This window comes from Lepidochelys olivacea (genome assembly GCF_965140295.1).
Source record: "Lepidochelys olivacea isolate rLepOli2 genome assembly, chromosome: 4".
NCBI classification, from domain to species: domain Eukaryota; kingdom Metazoa; phylum Chordata; order Testudines; family Cheloniidae; genus Lepidochelys; species Lepidochelys olivacea.
The window spans coordinates 63887745-63905864 of record NC_140414.1 but is presented as its reverse complement, the minus strand read 5'-3'; the positions used below and the strand labels follow the sequence as shown (position 1 = coordinate 63905864).

General features: G+C 37.0%; 1 protein-coding gene across 2 annotated transcripts in view; it reads left to right on the top strand.

Annotated features, from left to right (window-relative positions):
* LRBA (LPS responsive beige-like anchor protein) overlaps positions 1 to 18120 on the top strand; it is a 560210-nt gene that overhangs the window by 516282 nt on the left and 25808 nt on the right. For both annotated transcript variants that reach the window (XM_084626698.1, XM_084626699.1), the window contains 4 exons: positions 902 to 1094; positions 3998 to 4060; positions 7044 to 7199; positions 11937 to 12104. In XM_084626698.1, the coding sequence (XP_084482824.1) occupies positions 902 to 1094; positions 3998 to 4060; positions 7044 to 7199; positions 11937 to 12104 (580 nt within the window). The remainder of the gene's footprint in view (positions 1 to 901; positions 1095 to 3997; positions 4061 to 7043; positions 7200 to 11936; positions 12105 to 18120) is intronic.

Sequence of the window (18120 nt, the reverse complement as noted above, 5' to 3'; positions counted from 1 at the left end):
TCATAGCTTTTACTTTTTTTTGGTGCACCATGTATTAATGAAAACAAACTTGTTAAGTTCAGTTACTTTCTCAGATCTGTAACTGTTTAACATTCAAATTACATGGATTTACCAAATCTGTGAAAATCAATATTTGATTTTAACATTCGCAGTGATCTTGGGGGTCTTAGTTATAAACTTTCTAATTAATTAAATTGAAAACAAAACTATTATATTGATTGGACTAGGGAGAATCTAGATTTATTTCCTCTCTCTGGCTTTTGTAGGAAGCAAAGGTATTTGCAACATAATAGGGTGATGTCTGCGTGATTCTGTCCACTTTATAAATGTTTCCTTTATAATTACATTTAATTATGTTTGGCTTAAAACAGAGTTATAATTGTCTGTGTATTGCTTAAATCTTATTTCTATACAACATAAATACACACAGTGCGTGCATTTACTGTATGCACATATGTTTTATTTATTTGCTTTTTTTTTTCATTTGGCTTGTCAAAATCTTAGTCTGCCAACTAAATGGAGCCTGGGATGGTCTCTGGGAGCAGGAATTTCTCACTTTCTTGGTTACTTTCCTTGATGTGCTACCTCTGTAGATATGGAAGATAATGCATTTGCCAGAGACTGGCAATTGGAAACTTTTTAATGGAACCTGCAGCAAACATTGACTTTAGATCATTTCCTTTTCTGCAGTGCTGCTACCTTAATGGCATACATGAAGGATGTCCACGCAAAATAGTTGTTTACACTAGCCTGTTTACTGCTACTTCATTTACTTGCAGCTGCTATTGGTTCTTGCTTATTTTAATTCAGTCTTACTTCTCTTGTTCTGTCCTGTCTTTCTTTCCCCCTCCCTATCTTTTCTTTTCCCATGTGTTTGGGTTCTTGATTGCCCACTCAACAGTATCTCCTCCTGCAGAGTCCATTGATGTTCACAGACCAAGCTCAACAGGATGTTATCATGGTTCTAAAGTTCCCATCCAACTCCCCTGTCACTCATGTAGCAGCCAACACCCAGTCTGGTCTGGCAACTCCTGCTGTGATCACAGTCACTGCCAACAGGCTATTTGCTGTGAACAAGTGGCATAACCTTCCTGGTAAGTAAAGAAATTTTAGCATTAGAAACTGCCACCACCACCAAGTGGTATTTTTCAGTTGGCTTTGTTTCAAAATTAGCAGTAGAAATATTGTAAATTTCTGTTTGCAAATGCTAATCCAGTTCATTGGTACATTGTATTCATTGCAGTTAGACAAAGATGACCTTTCTAAAGTGCAACTGAACACTACAATTCAAAAAAGGAAAAGGAGTACTTGTGGCACCTTAGAGACTAACCAATTTATTTGAACATAAGCTTTCGTGAGCTACAGCTCAATTCAAGTTCTGCTAAGCCACAAGTTATTCAGGAGAAAGAATTATTTACCAAAGCTAACAGGCAATATCCAAGAAAATATAAGCAACAGGTCACCACTTTATTATCATCATAAATATTTGCAAGCATCCAATAGGCTAAATATATTTCCAACAGTTACTCAGCACAAAGAACTTGTAAAGCACAAGGCAGTGCTGTCCAGTACCTGAGGAACATGGCTCTGGGCCAGCCCTCAATTGTTCCTGATGAAATTTTTGTCCATCTTGGACCTCCTTTTCAGCCCTGTGCCCGGATTATGGAAGAGGGAACCTCTCTAATGTCTGGGAGGTACTGCTGCCACAGAAGAATTCACAACTTTCCTGAGTTGGTCTCTGCTAGCTCCTACTTGTTGGTTATGAAAACCACAACCAGAAATCAAAACTGAAAATATTTAGAATGCCCACATCCCCTGTAACATGGACACCCAAAAAATCCAAAACACTAGACACTTGAAAGTCTTTGCCAATATAAAAAAGAAACAACATATCCGTAAACAAGATCACTCATCTTAATGATCCTTTTTGTAGTTTGTTGGACATTAACATATAGACAGTTCTGTTTTGAATTCCTGTATTTTCTAATCCTTGAGGGGACTCATCCTCATTCCATAATTACAGCAGCCTCAAGCCAGACCCACAAAAGGCAATTCATTTCTGATGGCACTGCAGTAAACTGTTAGCTGGTCAGAGGATTTCTATGAAGAAAAATATAGCTTCTTCCCAAATAGTTTAAATAGAGGACAATCTTTTAATGTTTGGACCAGGCTAATGTCTACATCACTGGTTTCCTGTAAAGAAATTTGGACCCACATCCCTCTGATTACATTTTGAAGAAAGCCAGATGACCCCAATGCTCTTTTCCAGCTGTTGTAAATCACTGATCAACAATGTCCAATTGGAAAACTCTTGGCTTTATTCCAGCACCATTTCACCCACCTAAGAAGCTCTAAAGAAACCAAAAACAAAATATGTTGTCTAAATAGCTGATAAAGACATAACTAAAAACTGTGGATAATACTCTCCGCATTTGGATGGAAAGAATATGACAACAGCCTCCCATGCTACTATGTGACCTTAAACATACTTTCAATAGTCAATGGATTAAAAATCTCTACAAGAATGCATAAAATTCAACAGTAATATTCAGGAAAAAATATCTGGTGGATGTTCTAAAATTATAGGAGTTGCTTTGACTTCTCCATACGTGTGCTAGTTGGTGATCTATTTGCCAGCAACAAATGCCTGCAGACAGCTACCTCCATATTCTGTTCTCCAGAAACGGCAGCACAGTAGGACAGGTTTCTGAGCCACTGTCATTGTATACACCGTGAGGCACTTCAGAAGTGTTCTTTCTGTGTAGGGAGCCGGAGAAAAATCTACACTTCAAAAAATCCTGTGAAAGATAGTACACTGACCACTACTATTGTGGTCTATTGTGGAGTGCCACTTTTGAGGGAGCTGGATATGGCTTCCTGGAATGGGAAGGACCTGAAGTTAGCCTTAGATGTAGTAACCCTTAGATCTAGTAGTAAAATTGTGCTTTGCGTAGGTGTAGGAGGCCAGTACTATAGCTATTCCATATCTCCTACTGTGATCATAGCACCATCCACAGGGAATACTTGCACTATGAGTCATCATGACAAAGCATGTTTAGTTGACAAGTAATCGCTTGTCACTGACTACTATTTAAAATCCCACACCTGCCTCACTCAACTAATCTGGTGGCTTTATCAACCAGTTTATGACATCAGTGTCCAACAAAGCACATCTATACAGGGCTAGAACTGGTACTGTTTCATAAAATATTAATGTTTCATTGCAGCACTGCTGTTGAGTTGCATTTGAACTATGAAATCAATCTGATGTTATTAAGTTTTATAAAGCTTATTCTTTATGAGGTAATCGGAGAAATGAGAGATGTTACACCTATGATTTATCTATTTTAGTAGCTTCCAATTCCAAGAGGGTTTGGGGGCTTTTGACTGAAACTGTGGAAAACTAATGTTGAAGTAAAATCCAGTAGGTAAATGTTCCAGAGACATGCCAGGTGCTTGGACATTTATTCAAAATGTTGGCCTGCAGAATTATTTATTTAGTTTTATTAAAACTTGCAAATAAGTATTTTTCAATGATAGATGAAACATTAAATATTATGTCACTTGCAGATTCTGTCTCCATCACAAACTGAAATTTTTTGAAAGGTCCGTTGTGCTTTGCTGTTCAAAGCAGCCCTTTGAAAAGGGAGGAAAATAGTATTTGCTACAGTCAGCAGATGGTTGTCACATTTTGTTTTCAGTGCTCTTTACCATTTAATTTTGTTTTGTTGCGACATGAGAGGTTGCCAGTAAAGCATCTGCTATCGCTTATGGCTCAGGACCTGAGACGTTGATGAGGGCGCACATTCAGAATAGCACTCATCTAAAATAAATGTTTAATAAGCAGCCCGTGAAAGCGCCTGGAAATTTTTTTATTTAATCAAGAAAGAAACTTGAATGGTTAAACAGTTGCATATAGGGTTTGATTTATCATTTTTATGTGGCCCAACATATGAAAATAATGCTGACTTTTAAAATCTTCTTTCCTGAATTTCAGCTCATCAAGGTGCTGTACAGGACCAGCCATACCAGCTGCCAGTGGAAATCGATCCTCTCATAGGTCTGTCACTTTCCTCTCTCTTTGCGATTCATTAAGCTCTGTATGGTGGCCCTGAAGTGTAGATTACGGTTGTTTTTCACTTGCTGGTTGCTGGGAATGGAATTTTCCTGATAAACCATTTGCATGCAAATTGGAATGCAATGAGCTGTGGCTATGCTGGTATTTCATCAACTCCCCCTCGTTGGTTTGCCTAATTTGAACAGGCCTAGGACGCGCGTCAGTGAAAATTAATATGGATGCTGTAATAATGTGTGATTGAGAATGTGCATGAAGTACTGTCAGGATAATATTGGATCTTTTCATCACTCAGACTTGTTGATGAGCAGGAGCGAGGCATGTTATGATGAATTGGTGCACTGGTAATGTGATGGAGCTCCTTTGCCGAGGAAATTTTCATAATACCAGTGGGGTTCTTAACAGCAGCACTGTGTTGTGAAAAATAAAACTGTGGCGCCAGGGTTTCATCATTAAAGGAGATCAATCCTTTCTTCTTAGACCTGCTGCTCACGCTGAGGGGATTAATGCGTAATTGCAAAGCAGTTCCAAAGTTGAAATCTATTGCCCGGGCAATTCTAGTGTTAAGATATTAGTATTCATCTTTCTAGGGCACTGCAGTCTTTTGGATCACCATCAGTGGTTAAGTGTGTGTGTCTGTGTTGTTAAGGGGGGAGAAAAGAGTCTCACTTTCATTTAAATGAATCTTTATAATAAATGCGTGGTTTATTATAGTGGTGCTTTTCATATTAGCATAGTTGGTTCAGTCGTTTATAGTATAAACCCTTATTTTTGGGTGGGGGGATTGCAATTTGGCTCTAATTCAGCACGGTTTGTAACTTGGCACATGATTCTGCCTTGAAGGCTCCTTAAAAACAAAACAAATTTGAAAAGAAATATTCCCTCATTTTTAATTTGAGAGGCCAATAAATAAATATTATTATTATTTTTAAGCCTTATAATTTCTCTGTTTTTTTTAAACTGACAATTTCAGGCTGATAGTTTATTGAATGAAAACATGAACTGACCAATTATAATTGCATTTAAAAACCAAGTCTGTTTACTTATTTTTAAATTAATTTTTTGCCTGACTCTCCACTATCATGTGCATGGTGGAGTGATAGGATTTGTCTATCAAATAGTTGTTAACTACTTTTAAAAATTAATATGCACAGTAAATGGTTCACAGGAGGTGCACGTTGACCATTCCCTAGTTTTTATTTATAAATGTATAAGTTTTTTCTTATTTATTTATTTATTTATTTGCGCCATTGTTTATCAAAGTAACATAGTGCTCTCCATAGAGCATTTCTAGAGGTTTGTTGTTGTTACTCAGTGAACCCAGAGGAGATCAAGGCCCCATTGTGTTAGGTACTGTACAAACAAACAATAAGCAACAGTCCCTGCTCTGAATTGCTTAACAATAAGAGCATACAAGCCCTCAAAGGGTAGGAAGTGTTATCATTATTTTACAGATGGGGAGCCAAGGCACAAACAGATTAAAGGCCTGATCCAAATCCTTGTAAAGGCAATGGGAGCCTTTAAATGACTTGCTTTAGTCTGCGAAAGAAGTCTGTTTAGTGCCTAAACTACAAGACCATGCTTTATCTCTTCTCAAACGGATCTTCTACAACTCAGATGTCTGAATTTATAATACCCGCAGTGTCCTATACTCAAATGTATAATCTCTTGTATCTCACTTTGGAAGGTTTTGCAGTAGTGGCTTATAATTTATAACTTTAATCACTTGGGCTGAAATTTTCCATCCCAGGTGTCTGTCTAAGGTTGAATTATTTTAGATGACTTCAGCCAAAACAGTTCAGCAGTTTCCAATGAGGAGGCTAGTGAAAAATACGTTGTTTTGCCCACATTAAAAAATTCTGATGACCTGTTCTTTGAAAAGCTCTATTACCCCAATGTTTTGGAGCAGGAGCTTGAAATTTGGCAGGGGTGTGGCCTTTTTGCCATCAATGTGCTGTTCGCTATCCACATGAATATCTGCCCAAATTTGGCCAAGTTATAAGCCTTTGAAAAAATCACAGATTGTACATGCTCAGTAGAGACTTCTTAGATTTTAGGAGCTAAATCCCCCTGCCTCAAAATCTGTCTGCAGTGAACATGATCCAGCCCTAGACATAGTACACAGGATTTTCCCTGCATTCACAGTTTAGGGCTGCTGCAGGCCAAGTCGAAGCTAGGTCCAGGCACCTGAACTGAGAGCAGGGAGCCTGTTTTTCCTGTGCTTTCAGTAGCTTGCTGGGTCCAGTCAACATGGAAGAGGAAGCTGCCAATTCAAATGCAGAGGGAGCAAGAGTCAGACTTGCAGGCGGGAGCAGGAGAGGGAGTAGAATTCAAGAAGGATGTTGATAAATTGGAGAGGGTTCAGAGAAGAGCTACAAGAGTAATTAAAGAATTAGAAAACCTGCCTTGTTGTGATAGTCTAGAGCTCAGTCTGTTTAGCCTAACAAGGAGAATGTTATGGGGTGACTTAATTACAGTCTATAAGTATCTACATAGGCAACAAATATTTTATAATGGGCTTGTCAGTCTAGCAAAGAAAAGTTTGATCCAATGTCTGTAAGCTGAAGCTAAACAAATGCAGAATGGAAATAAGGCATGCATTTGTAATAGTGAGAATAATTAACCATTGGAACAATTTGTCAGAGGTCATGGTGGATTCTCCAACACTGACAATTTTTAAATCAAGATTGGGTGGTTTTTCTAAAGAGGTGCTCTAGGAATTATTTTGGGGGCAGTTCTGTGGCCAGTGTTATACAGGAGGTTGGACTAGATGATTACCTTGGTGCCTTCTGACCTTGTACAATTAGATATCAAACAAGATGCAAAGAGTGTGGAGTGAGGACAGGGAGGGGCAGCAATAAAATTAGCTTAGTTACATGCATATCAATTTGCAAAGGTGTTAGAATTCAATGAACATAGATGCTAACTTTGATGCTCCATGTTTCTTCTTTCACATTCTTCTCTTTAGCCAGCAATACAAGTATGCACAGGAGACAAATCACTGACCTGTTAGACCAGAGCATTCAGGTCCATTCCCAGTGTTTTGTCATCACCTCTGACAATCGTTATATCCTGGTATGTGGCTTTTGGGACAAGAGTTTCCGGGTCTATTCTACTGATACAGGTTTGTGGAATATTAACCAATAGAAAAACGTGGAAAGTACGCATGTGTTTGAGGTGGGGAGCATGGTACTGTTTTCTATTCACTACTACCCTGAAACATTTTTGAGCGGATGAGAATATATTTCTTCTTCAAAGAATGGCAGGAATTATTTTTAAATTCTTCCCACTCCACTCTGCATAGAATGCTATCAGGAGCGGAAGTCACTGACTATTGCTTTGTGCATATTCATTTGTCTCTGAAACTTAAGGGACACACTGAGCTTAATTCTTCAGGTTCACAAGAAAACCAATCTACTGAGTTTGTTTAAAGCTTTGCATACTTGGGGAATTAATTGTTTCTTGAGTGCTTACCTGAATTAAATTCTGTTCTGCTTTATATATAATTGAGAAAAATATTTTAAGAAACACAGCATAGCCCATCTGAAATAATACCAAAGTGTATAAGTCCAGTAACATAATGAAGGTGTTTGAGAAAAGAAAACCTCTGAAATTCTGAGGGTCCCAAAAGGTCCCAAGGATAGCAATGGAGCCATTAAAAAGAATGAATCCTCTCACACAGTGTAAATTGGCCAATATGCAGGACCTTAGTTCTGTCTAAATGTGTGATCCCTGCAGACTGACAGAGTTACATCCATATCATGTTATGCTGAAGACAATCATGGAGGGTAAGAATCATGGCGGTACAGAAGGAATATGTATGTTTTTCTTCCCATTCATTGCCTTATAATAGGAATAGCAATCTCATTGAAGGGTACTTCCTTTGGATTAATGACCAGTTGGGGTTAATATGTCTGGGACATCAACCCTTCCAGCAGGGTTATTATCCTATATGTTCTTCATCATTACTTAAATGGATTTGTTAATAATGTGTTTCACACTTACCAAACCAAAATATTTTATAAAACAACAGAACAGTTGGACTGGACCCCCGACATACTTTGGAGGTGGGGCATTTGTCATTTGTGCTATTTAATACACTACTGTAAATGAGAAGTTTACTGTATGTTGGCTGACTGCAGTCCTTTACACAGAACCTTCAGTTTAACAGTTCAGTCCTACTTTGTTAACCTTCTCTTTAGTGAAAGTCAGAAATATGGTTTTAAAGAGATCTTTCGAGAAAATAACCAGGTATGGTAAATATTCCACACAATTTCTTGCCTTACATTAAAAATATATTGACTAATGTGTTCTTAATTTTTTCATTGTTGAAAAGTGAGCACGTGTTTATTTTTAAGGCTAACTGACTTCAGTGTCATGATGAGAAACTAATAATATTTTGGTAACTCATCTGCAAATGGCTTGTTAATTAAGTCATTGCAACTGTATTTAAATCATAATCAGAGATTACTAGTTAACTTATTTCTGACATAACTGATTCTGATATGATTAAAAGCAAATTACCAGAAAGTTTTATCTAAATTTCTTCAATTTGTTAATATCCAGCACACAAACAAAATCTGGTTGTAGTTTCATTTAAATAAATTCAGTTCAAAGTTTTTTTTAATATTAAAACAAAAGTATAGCAGTCAAATACCTTTTCTGAGCTTGGCGGAGCAGCAAGGGAAAAAGATGTGATCAGTAATGTATAATGGCAAGCTATCACAAGTGTTGAATTCAATTATATTTTAGCACTTAAACAAAAAAAGAATCTTTTTCTTATTAGATTTCAGGGGGGTTTTGTAACAGGAAATACTTTTAACGTAAATCATGCTTTCTGGTTACAGCTAGTACAGCAGAGGCACAATAAAACCTTCCTCTAGTGGTGGGAATTATTTTCAGACAGCCTTTTAGATGCAGTAGTGCAGAGGCTTGAGTCTGAATTTTCTTTATTTGTAGCACAGCTGTCAAATAAAACATTAACTAGAAAATTTGTGCTGTCAAAAAAGGGATATCCTAGTGCATATGGTAATATTTGATATTGCTGTGTGGAGAGGAGGATTGGTATTAAAGGAAATAAAAAAAAAGTTGAAAAACTCTTATGAGATTCAGTAAGTAATTTAACAAAGATAAAGAGAAGCAGCGAATTTCTGTTTTGATGGTTGGGTTGTATTGAGTGAAGCTTAACCCCGTGACAATAACAAAGTAAAACTAGCAGGGCAGCACAAACGTATGAGCAGCTGTCAAACACATAAGTCTTGAAGAATGTTTGTTTTCTAGAACAGAAACTAAAAACAGAGAATATCTGGGGGGGAAAAATCTCTTAAACTCATAGCTCTTTAAGAATAAACTTACTATTTGAAAAATATAAATCACCCCAAGTAGTTGAATAACTAAGGGGATACAACTGAAAAATAGATGGTATAATTTAATCACAACAAAATTTAAAACAAATAATTGAGAAATCAACAGAAGTTTCAGGAAAAGCTGTCTATTCTATGAGGTTAAATATATTGCCTGAGATAAAGTTATATGTGCTGAAAGTTTTTCACTGCTGCCTTCCAAACTCTGCAGATCAATAGCTTTTGCTGACTAAAATGGATGACCATCCAGCAATTTGGCTGAGACAGTTACATGACCTGGGAACCTAAGTGAAGAACCCTCAGCACAGGGTAACTTCTGATGTTGCAGCACATTTTGAGCCAAAAGACAGTTTTAAATGGCATAATAAAACATAATATGGACTGGAGTCACCAAGTTATAGGAAAATTTTTGCTCCTGGGTTAAAACGTATAACCTCCTGTGAGTGAGCCTCCAACAGTATTATGTCCCATTATCACGTTCAGTCACTTTTCAACCTCATGAAGAAATAATTTTTCATTATAAACATCAATTCCCCATTCATGTATCCATTGTATAACATTTCCTCCTTGATGGAATCATACAGGTTAGAGATAGAAAGATTTACTAGATCACAGAGATTTTCCCTCTTAAAACAAGATTGTTTCCTATAGTAAGTACACTTTCTAGTGCTTTGTCCATTCTACAGTAGTTTTAAAAGTCTCAACTTGACAGGGCTTCCTCCCACCACAGTCCATGGGAGGATTTTCCAGCCAAATGCATATTGCTGGCAATTTTTTGATAGATTACATTTTCCTTTTCTTAATTTCATCCCATTACCCCACCCCCACCCCTATATACCACACTATATATATCCCCAGGTGTTTATATATATCCCTCTCTCCCAGGTGTTTGCACCCTTCTGGTTTTTTTGTTAGGTTTTCTCCACCGTAGTTATTGCTTAATACCTTTAATCTTTTATTATAAATCTGTCCTTCCAGCCCTTTATCTAAACTCTCTCTCTAGTGTGTCATTATTTTTGTTTTAATTTTTTTGTGCAAAACTGAATGCAATAATCCAGGGGCAGTCACAGCAGAAACAGTATAGGTAAGAACTATGAACTGTTATCTTTCAGCTGCATGACTTAATCTTTTATTTATGCAGCCCAAACCTGTACTGTCTCTCTCTTTCTTCTCCTCTCCCTCTCCCCCCACACTTCATCATAGTACAAAGTCACGTCTCCCCCCACTGTCATCCCTAGGTCAATTCAGTGTTACAGCTTCCCACATTTCTCCTTATATTGATATAATATGTTTCAAGATCATTTTGTTTTTTATCTCCTCCCAATTTATCATCATTTGTAAGTTTCATTAATATCCAGTTTCTGCTTGATCATTAATCTTTCTACTTTATCATTGATGAGGTTGTTAAATATATCCCATCTCTATATGGTCTGCTATTAACAGGTTCCAATAGCCCCAGCAAGATGAATGCTGGTGCTTATGCCCTCACTTTAAGGAGCTTTTTCTCTCACCCAATGTCCCTCCCTCTGTGTGGGGGTCTTCAGAGGGCAGTTGTAGTTGGCCTTATATGTGTTTGCTCACACATGCAAACCCAATCCACATGAACATACACATACACACACTTGTGAAAATGTGACCCTGTTGAGTTAAGGTTAAAAAGTTATAAACATATTCATATTTTTAAAGATCCATGAATTGCACATTTTTCACTGTCTGAGTAAAGCTGAGTTTAGCTAGGTTTTCCTTTCAAATTCGTTTTTATGTATCTATTGATGGCTTGAATACTTATACAACAAACAGAAACTTTGCTTGTCAGCTGTGTATTTTGAGCTTTTATGGGCATTGCAAGTGTTCTCAACGGGAAGAAAGCTGGTAGAAATGGTTGGCTATTATACTAAATGTGATGGAGGAACTAAAGGGGAAGATAATTTTATACAGACTTTCTGAATTGTATGCATTTTTTGTAATTAAATAAATGCTCAAAGAGCTGGTTGTTTCATTTTCCATGTCACACTCACAATTCCCTATGTCCTAACTGTTCAGGAGCCTCTATGCACTGTCATCAGATTTACATTTTTCCTGCTACTTTCACCAGTAAACTGCATTAAAATAAATTCTGTCGTTGCGAATTTGTGTCATTGTTTCTTTATTCTATATATTTAAACTCATGATTGCAACATGAGTTTAAATAAATAGAATAATGAAACACACTAAATCCTGCCAAGCCAGTATAAGATACAATTCTGTAATCGATTCTTATTCACTCTATGCCCCTATACAGACTGCTGTGTTCTTAAATAGTTTTCATCCCATCAGGATATAAAAAATCGACACTGAATTTGTCTTTCACAACCAGCAGCAACTGAAGGTTTTATCTAGACTTTCTTTTATAAACATTGCTTGTGAAAGTACAACTAAAACGTTTTGTAATGTATTTAGTAAAGTCTACAAAAAAATCATTAACAGTATGTTTTAAACTTAGATTTTATATGTTTCAGGTAAACTAATACAAGTAGTGTTTGGGCACTGGGATGTTGTCACCTGTCTTGCCCGCTCCGAATCCTACATTGGAGGAAATTGTTACATTCTCTCAGGATCACGTGATGCAACACTGCTGCTCTGGTACTGGAATGGCAAAACCAATAGCATTGGTGATAACTCAAGTGGTAAGTAAAACCTATATTATGAGTAAACTGCATGTGACATGAGATAAGTCATTACAGAAGTACTCAGTGCTTTTACGTAAAACTAAAATCAAAGTATAAGGTTTTTAGTATTTATGATGAAGTTTAAACAGTGCTTGCTTTGACCGCATAAATATATTATAGAGCCACAGTACTGACTCCTTACAATAAGCTTGTGAGATGCTTAACATTGCAAGTACAATTTTGCCTCTCACCCTTTTGACTTGATATTTTGTTGGCTTTACTGTTAGGTCTATGGAGAAATTTTTTTTTTTTAAACAGATCAACTGGACATGCAGTTTTGGAAGGTGTCGGTTTTCTTAAATAAACACTTTAACATTACCCATTCAGTGAAGATTGTTTTTTATAAGTTCTTGTATAATATATTTAAAAATATGCATTCATGCATTCAGACACCCTTACTCCCATTGAGTAGTATCTTACCACCCAGTCAAAATACTCATGGAGTTAGCAACTACTCAGTGGGAGTAAGGGTGTCAGAATCTGACACACAATGACTTGGGCGAAATAATAATAATAATGATAATTACTTGGCGTCCTCAAAAGATAATAGGCATAAGACACGCAGGTGTTTTTGTTTTGTTTTGTTTTTTTAAAGTATTAAGCGCCAAAAAAAGACTTCTTTCTATCTAGTATAATTTATACTTGTTCACATAGAAACAATACGGAATTGATTCTAAACCATCAGTCTAAAGTATAATTAAATAAGAATCACATGTCTTTTTTCGGTTATTTGGAAGATTTGTGGTTCATCTAACAAATCTATAACTCTCAGGGGAAAAAAAAAAGACTGGCTGGTTTTGGAATTACTTTAAGTATTTGACTTCGGGAGCTCAATGCTATATCTGAATGTTTGTGAAATAAATTCATGAAGTTCACAAACTGCTTAGGTTGTGGCCCAAGTAGATTACAAAATCTTCAGGCATAGCATGAATAGGTTACCAAGGTATTTTAAATAGTCGATTCAAGGAACGGAAGAGCTTCATGGATGCACCCAGCATAGTTTTATAAGCTCCTTAAAATAAATAGCTTTGGTTGAAGGAGAAAAAAATCTTTGTGGGCACAATATGCATAGGTTGCAATCTGATGGTCAGGAAAATGGCAAACACTGCACTATTCTTGAAGCGCTTATAAATGTAGGAAGCCCCAAGTAGTCTTGTTCAAGGAACTTAAAAGTTTGACAGGCCCATCAGGTAGAGCTTTACATTCTAGGAAGCAAAACAGTCCTCTTCAGAAAATACTTTAGTAGTTTACTGCTATGAGGCATTCGAGATTTGTGGGTGTTGCCTACTATATTTACAGGGTCCACAAGTGAAGCCCATTTTTTACTGATCTGCAACCCCATCCTGTGGAATGTATGAACTGTATGCTAATTACTCTGCTTCCATGCATGCAGATCTTGTGTACAGTGTTTTCAAGACCTTCAGGCTGTAGGCTCCATTCAGATAATTACAAACCAGTTACTACAGTGGGATTAGCACCTCTAACAACCAGTTATGTCCATGGATTTTGTAAACCCATTAGATAACTCTTTTAATGTAAAGTACCTTCTTAGAGTTCCTTATTCCAGGATTTATAAAGTTTACATGCTACTCCAATAAACTGATAGACTACATACATTTAAAGGCTCAGCATTTAGAAACTCAGAAGGGAAGCTGATGTAGATGGCAACCTTCATGAGCTATTCTTTTTAGTGTTCACAAACCTCATAATCTCTGAAAATAGATCATTTTAGTACTGAGCATTTACAAAGTCTGCAGGTAAACTGGAAGCGTTTTTACTCACCTGAGGTATTTCTTGTAAATTACAATAAGCTCCTGAGGATCCAACTCCTATTTAGGGCATAGGCCTCTGCTCACCATTGACCTTAGTCACAAATCAATTCTCAGAGCCGATTTCCAGTAAGGGGATAAAAATGATTCTCTGAGCAGGACTCCACTGTTCCCCAAAATTCTGGGACACTCCCAGATTGCTCTGTGAGATTAGTGCTGGTCTCTCCTCCATCCCAGCTGTGTCCAAAAGAGCCAGATGAGTGAAGGAATAGGGAGACACTTGGCACCCCCCTCTAGATCAAATTAAATATAAAATGTACTACATGGCAGATAGGTATGGAATAAAACTCATCTATAACTTGCTACGGTTCTACCCAGTGTTACACCTGAGACTCACCTGTTTTATTCAATAGGGGTTACTTGGATGTAACTGATAGCAGAATTTGATCCTATGCATGTAACATTTGAAATATATATTCACTATAGTGCTATCAAATGTTGCAAAGAGTGAAGTTAAAAGCTGTGTATATAGGCATTTATACTGTGCTCATCACTGTGGTATCTCTTCCATTGACATAGCCAGAATTGATTTAAACTTTCATGTGGCCTCTTAAAAATAAAAAAACCTAAATCAAATTCCAGGAAAAAAGATTTGTGCAGCTGAAACAACACCCTCCACATCTGTTAAGACAGAATTAAGACTAAATATCTCTTAAAGATGTAATTACGGATGTATACTGAGACATGAAAACAACAAAAAGTGTATCCATTTCAAATTTTAATTGCTTGAAGGCAAAAAAGGAAGCAATTATCAGAAATTCCAATCCATCCTTGCTTCCAGTGAGATGGATATAGATGAAAGGTGCTTCGTTCTTTACAGGACCTTGTGGCTCACATGCCCATTCGGTGGGTGACCAGAGCACTCGGCCCTAGTGCATATCTAAAAATCACCCTTTTGCAACCAAATGAGTGTGGACCAACTGGAAAGTCAGAGGATCAGCATGAGTTAATTCTGGTGGTGGGGAAGGTTTCCTCAATTTCACCTCTCCCAACCAGCTGCATAAGGAAGAGGAGGGTTCCCCCCACATTGCTATGAACTTTGTCAAGGACCACCTGATGGTGTCTCTTTCTGCCCCTGCCAATCCTGTCAAAGCTCCACCTGATGGGTGGGCATCATAACTGCTAGATATTTCTATTTGACACCTCGATCGATTGGTCCTTCAGCCCTCGTATAGATTGCACTAATCACAACACGTCTTCCGTTCTTCTCGTATCCTGGCCTTCCTTTTCCATGTGCAGCCATGTCTTTTCACGATAAAATCGTCCCATCTCTTTGGAGGTTAGCCAAGTGGTGGTTTGCAACAACAACAACAATTTCTGTTTAGACTTGTTAATTGTTATTTTTTAATATTTATTTTGTAGTTGTGCCTGGAAACCCTATCAGCAATTGTGACCCTTGTTGCTAGGCCTATACACGTATACAATGAAAAGACAGTTTGTGCCCCAACAAGCTTACAATATAGTGGTCTAAATTAATTGTAGGTGTAACTTTATTGACTTCTGTGTTTAGTCAAAACAGTCAATAAGGGAAACCCAAAAGACATGTTTCTGCCCAGTTCTGATTCTGTCAGAAATGTGAGAATTCCAGCCCGGCCACTGAAAGAAAAGAGCAACAAGTGTATGATTGTCTATTTTTTTTGTGTTAGAGATTTATAGACACTGATCCTGTAAGTGACTCCGCACAGACAAACGCCAGCATGGGTGTGGCACACCACTGAAGTTGGTGGGTTCCACCCACATAACCACATGCAGGATTGGCGTTATAGATATTTAATCGTTTCATCCGTTATTCCTTGGTCTTTTGTATTTAAAGCTTCTGATCTGTTGCCACGAAGTAGTTTTTAATAATATAAATTGATGTATGATTTTGACATTACGTCCATCATTTAATTTTACATTTTTTATAGTTGGCATTTTTCTAGTTTTTAAAATGTAAATAGGTTTGTTTATTGTGAATTCAATCTTAATAACAGCTATACGCCAAAGGGCACTCAAGGGGCCCCCTTTATACACCATAGTATTAAGAGTTGCAACAGCAATCATCTAAAACAGCAGCACTGCTTCCCTTCCTCCCCACTACGCTACTCCTCCTCTATCCGCCTCTCAGTGGACCAATATGACTTAACTCCCCCTTCACATATTCCCACCAGATAGCAACTACATTTCACCTAAGTTGCTTTTTTTTTGTTTCATTACTTCAGGAAGCATTGAGCTCGGCTGCCTTTATAAATGTTTTAAAATAGTACTTAACCCAAGCTGACAAGCAATTATGGTTGTGGCATAGTTAATAAATAAATGTTCCATTTGATTATTTATATCAAAATATTTATAAAGAATAATTTTCCATCAGTAACTGCTCTGCCATAAATCTACTGTATGGGAAAATTCTTCATCTTTTTGTTTTACAGAAGAAATGTGTTAGCAAAATAAATATTATTTAAACTTACATTTATATATTTTCTTTTTTTAAATTTTATGTTAAGTCCTCTTCCTGGGGGATGTGACTGCTTATTTTGGCTGAATCATCAACAACAGGTCTTTCTATCTGTCTGTCTATCATGGACATGTACTAAAGTTGTTATATGTGGGGATATTCAGCAATTTGAAACACATAGGTGAAGATGGATGGATGTTAGTCTGAAACTGTATTTACTTTGCTTTTTTAATACAAAATGCTGCCTAGCTGTCATATTCCCTACGTTAGTGCTGAAAAAGGTTACTTTTTAAAACTTAACTTGAACTAATCACTGATGAAGTGTATTATATTCCTACATTATGAATGCAGTAATATAGGAAAAGAGCATAGACAATTGTCAACAACTTAAGTAGTTAGGAAAACACTACAAGTAACAATATACAGAGCCCTGCAGTTCATTCAGGCTCTTTGTTTGTAGATAGATCAATACAATTTAATAAATTAGCCTCTCTTGCTGACTAGTTAATAAACAGCAAGAAAAAAATAAAAATGATCTGGATGGGAACCGAATTTTCTGTTTCGTGGGAAATTCTGCAAGTTCACTTTTTTTCTCTGCACTAAATGGAATGAAAACATTTTAAAAATATTTCTGGCTAGTCTGGCAAATTTAAAGAAATTTAAAAATTTCCAAGTCAATCAGAACATTACAATAAAATAAAAAATGTTTCATTCTGATTTTGACATTTTTTAAATAGAAATATTTTTATAATCTAAAATAAAAGACATTTGAAAATTAAGTCACCTGTACAAGTGCTTTGTGTCAGGCTATTTTTTAAATGAAATTTTGTCAAGATTGACATGTTTCTGCTAGCTGTCTTGCTTTTGATGAATTGGCATCTTCTAATGGAAAAATTTCCAGCCAGCTTTAAAAATGACTAAGAGTGGAACAACAGATCTGAAGTAACTGTTGCATCTTTTAGGAAAGTCCTGAGACTTATCACAGTCTCTTGAGTAACTAGTAGATGTGTGACAGAAACAACCGCCACTTACGGCAAAGTTAAGGGGAGGAAAAGACAAGTTATTTACTTATGTGAGGTTAGCTTTCAATGTATTTAGAGATGTTTATCTAAAAACAAGAAAATATTTGTGAACGTCGTTTAAAGCTTTTTGAAAAATGTCATGGACGATGTTGATACCATATAGCCATTGCAGTCAGGGCTCCCATTTTATTTATTTATTTTGTACACAAGCTGCTAATAGTAGATAGCCATGCAGGTGTTTTTGAAAATTACACCTCATATGGGTGAAATTCACTCTGACATACAGGGCCAGCCTAAGGCCTTCTACACCACTTACGCCTAGTCTTGGGGCTGTGTGGAGGGCACTGGATGTAGTGATGTTGCAAAGATGCCAGTGAACTCACTGTGTCCTGCAGAAGGGGGAAGATGGGAGTGGGCTTTCTGTGCCTGTTAGTTAGTGCAGTGGGTGACAGCTGAGGTGCATCATAGAATCATAGAATATCAGGGTTGGAAGGGACCTCAGGAGGTCATCTAGTCTAACCCCCTGCTCAAAAGCAGGATCCATCCCCAATTAAATCATCCCAGCCAAGGCTTTGTCAAGCCTGACCTTAAAAACCTCTAAGGAAGGAGATTCCACCACCTCCCTAGGCAACGCATTCCAGTGTTTCACCACCCTCCTAGTGAAAAAGTTTTTCCTAATATCCAACCTA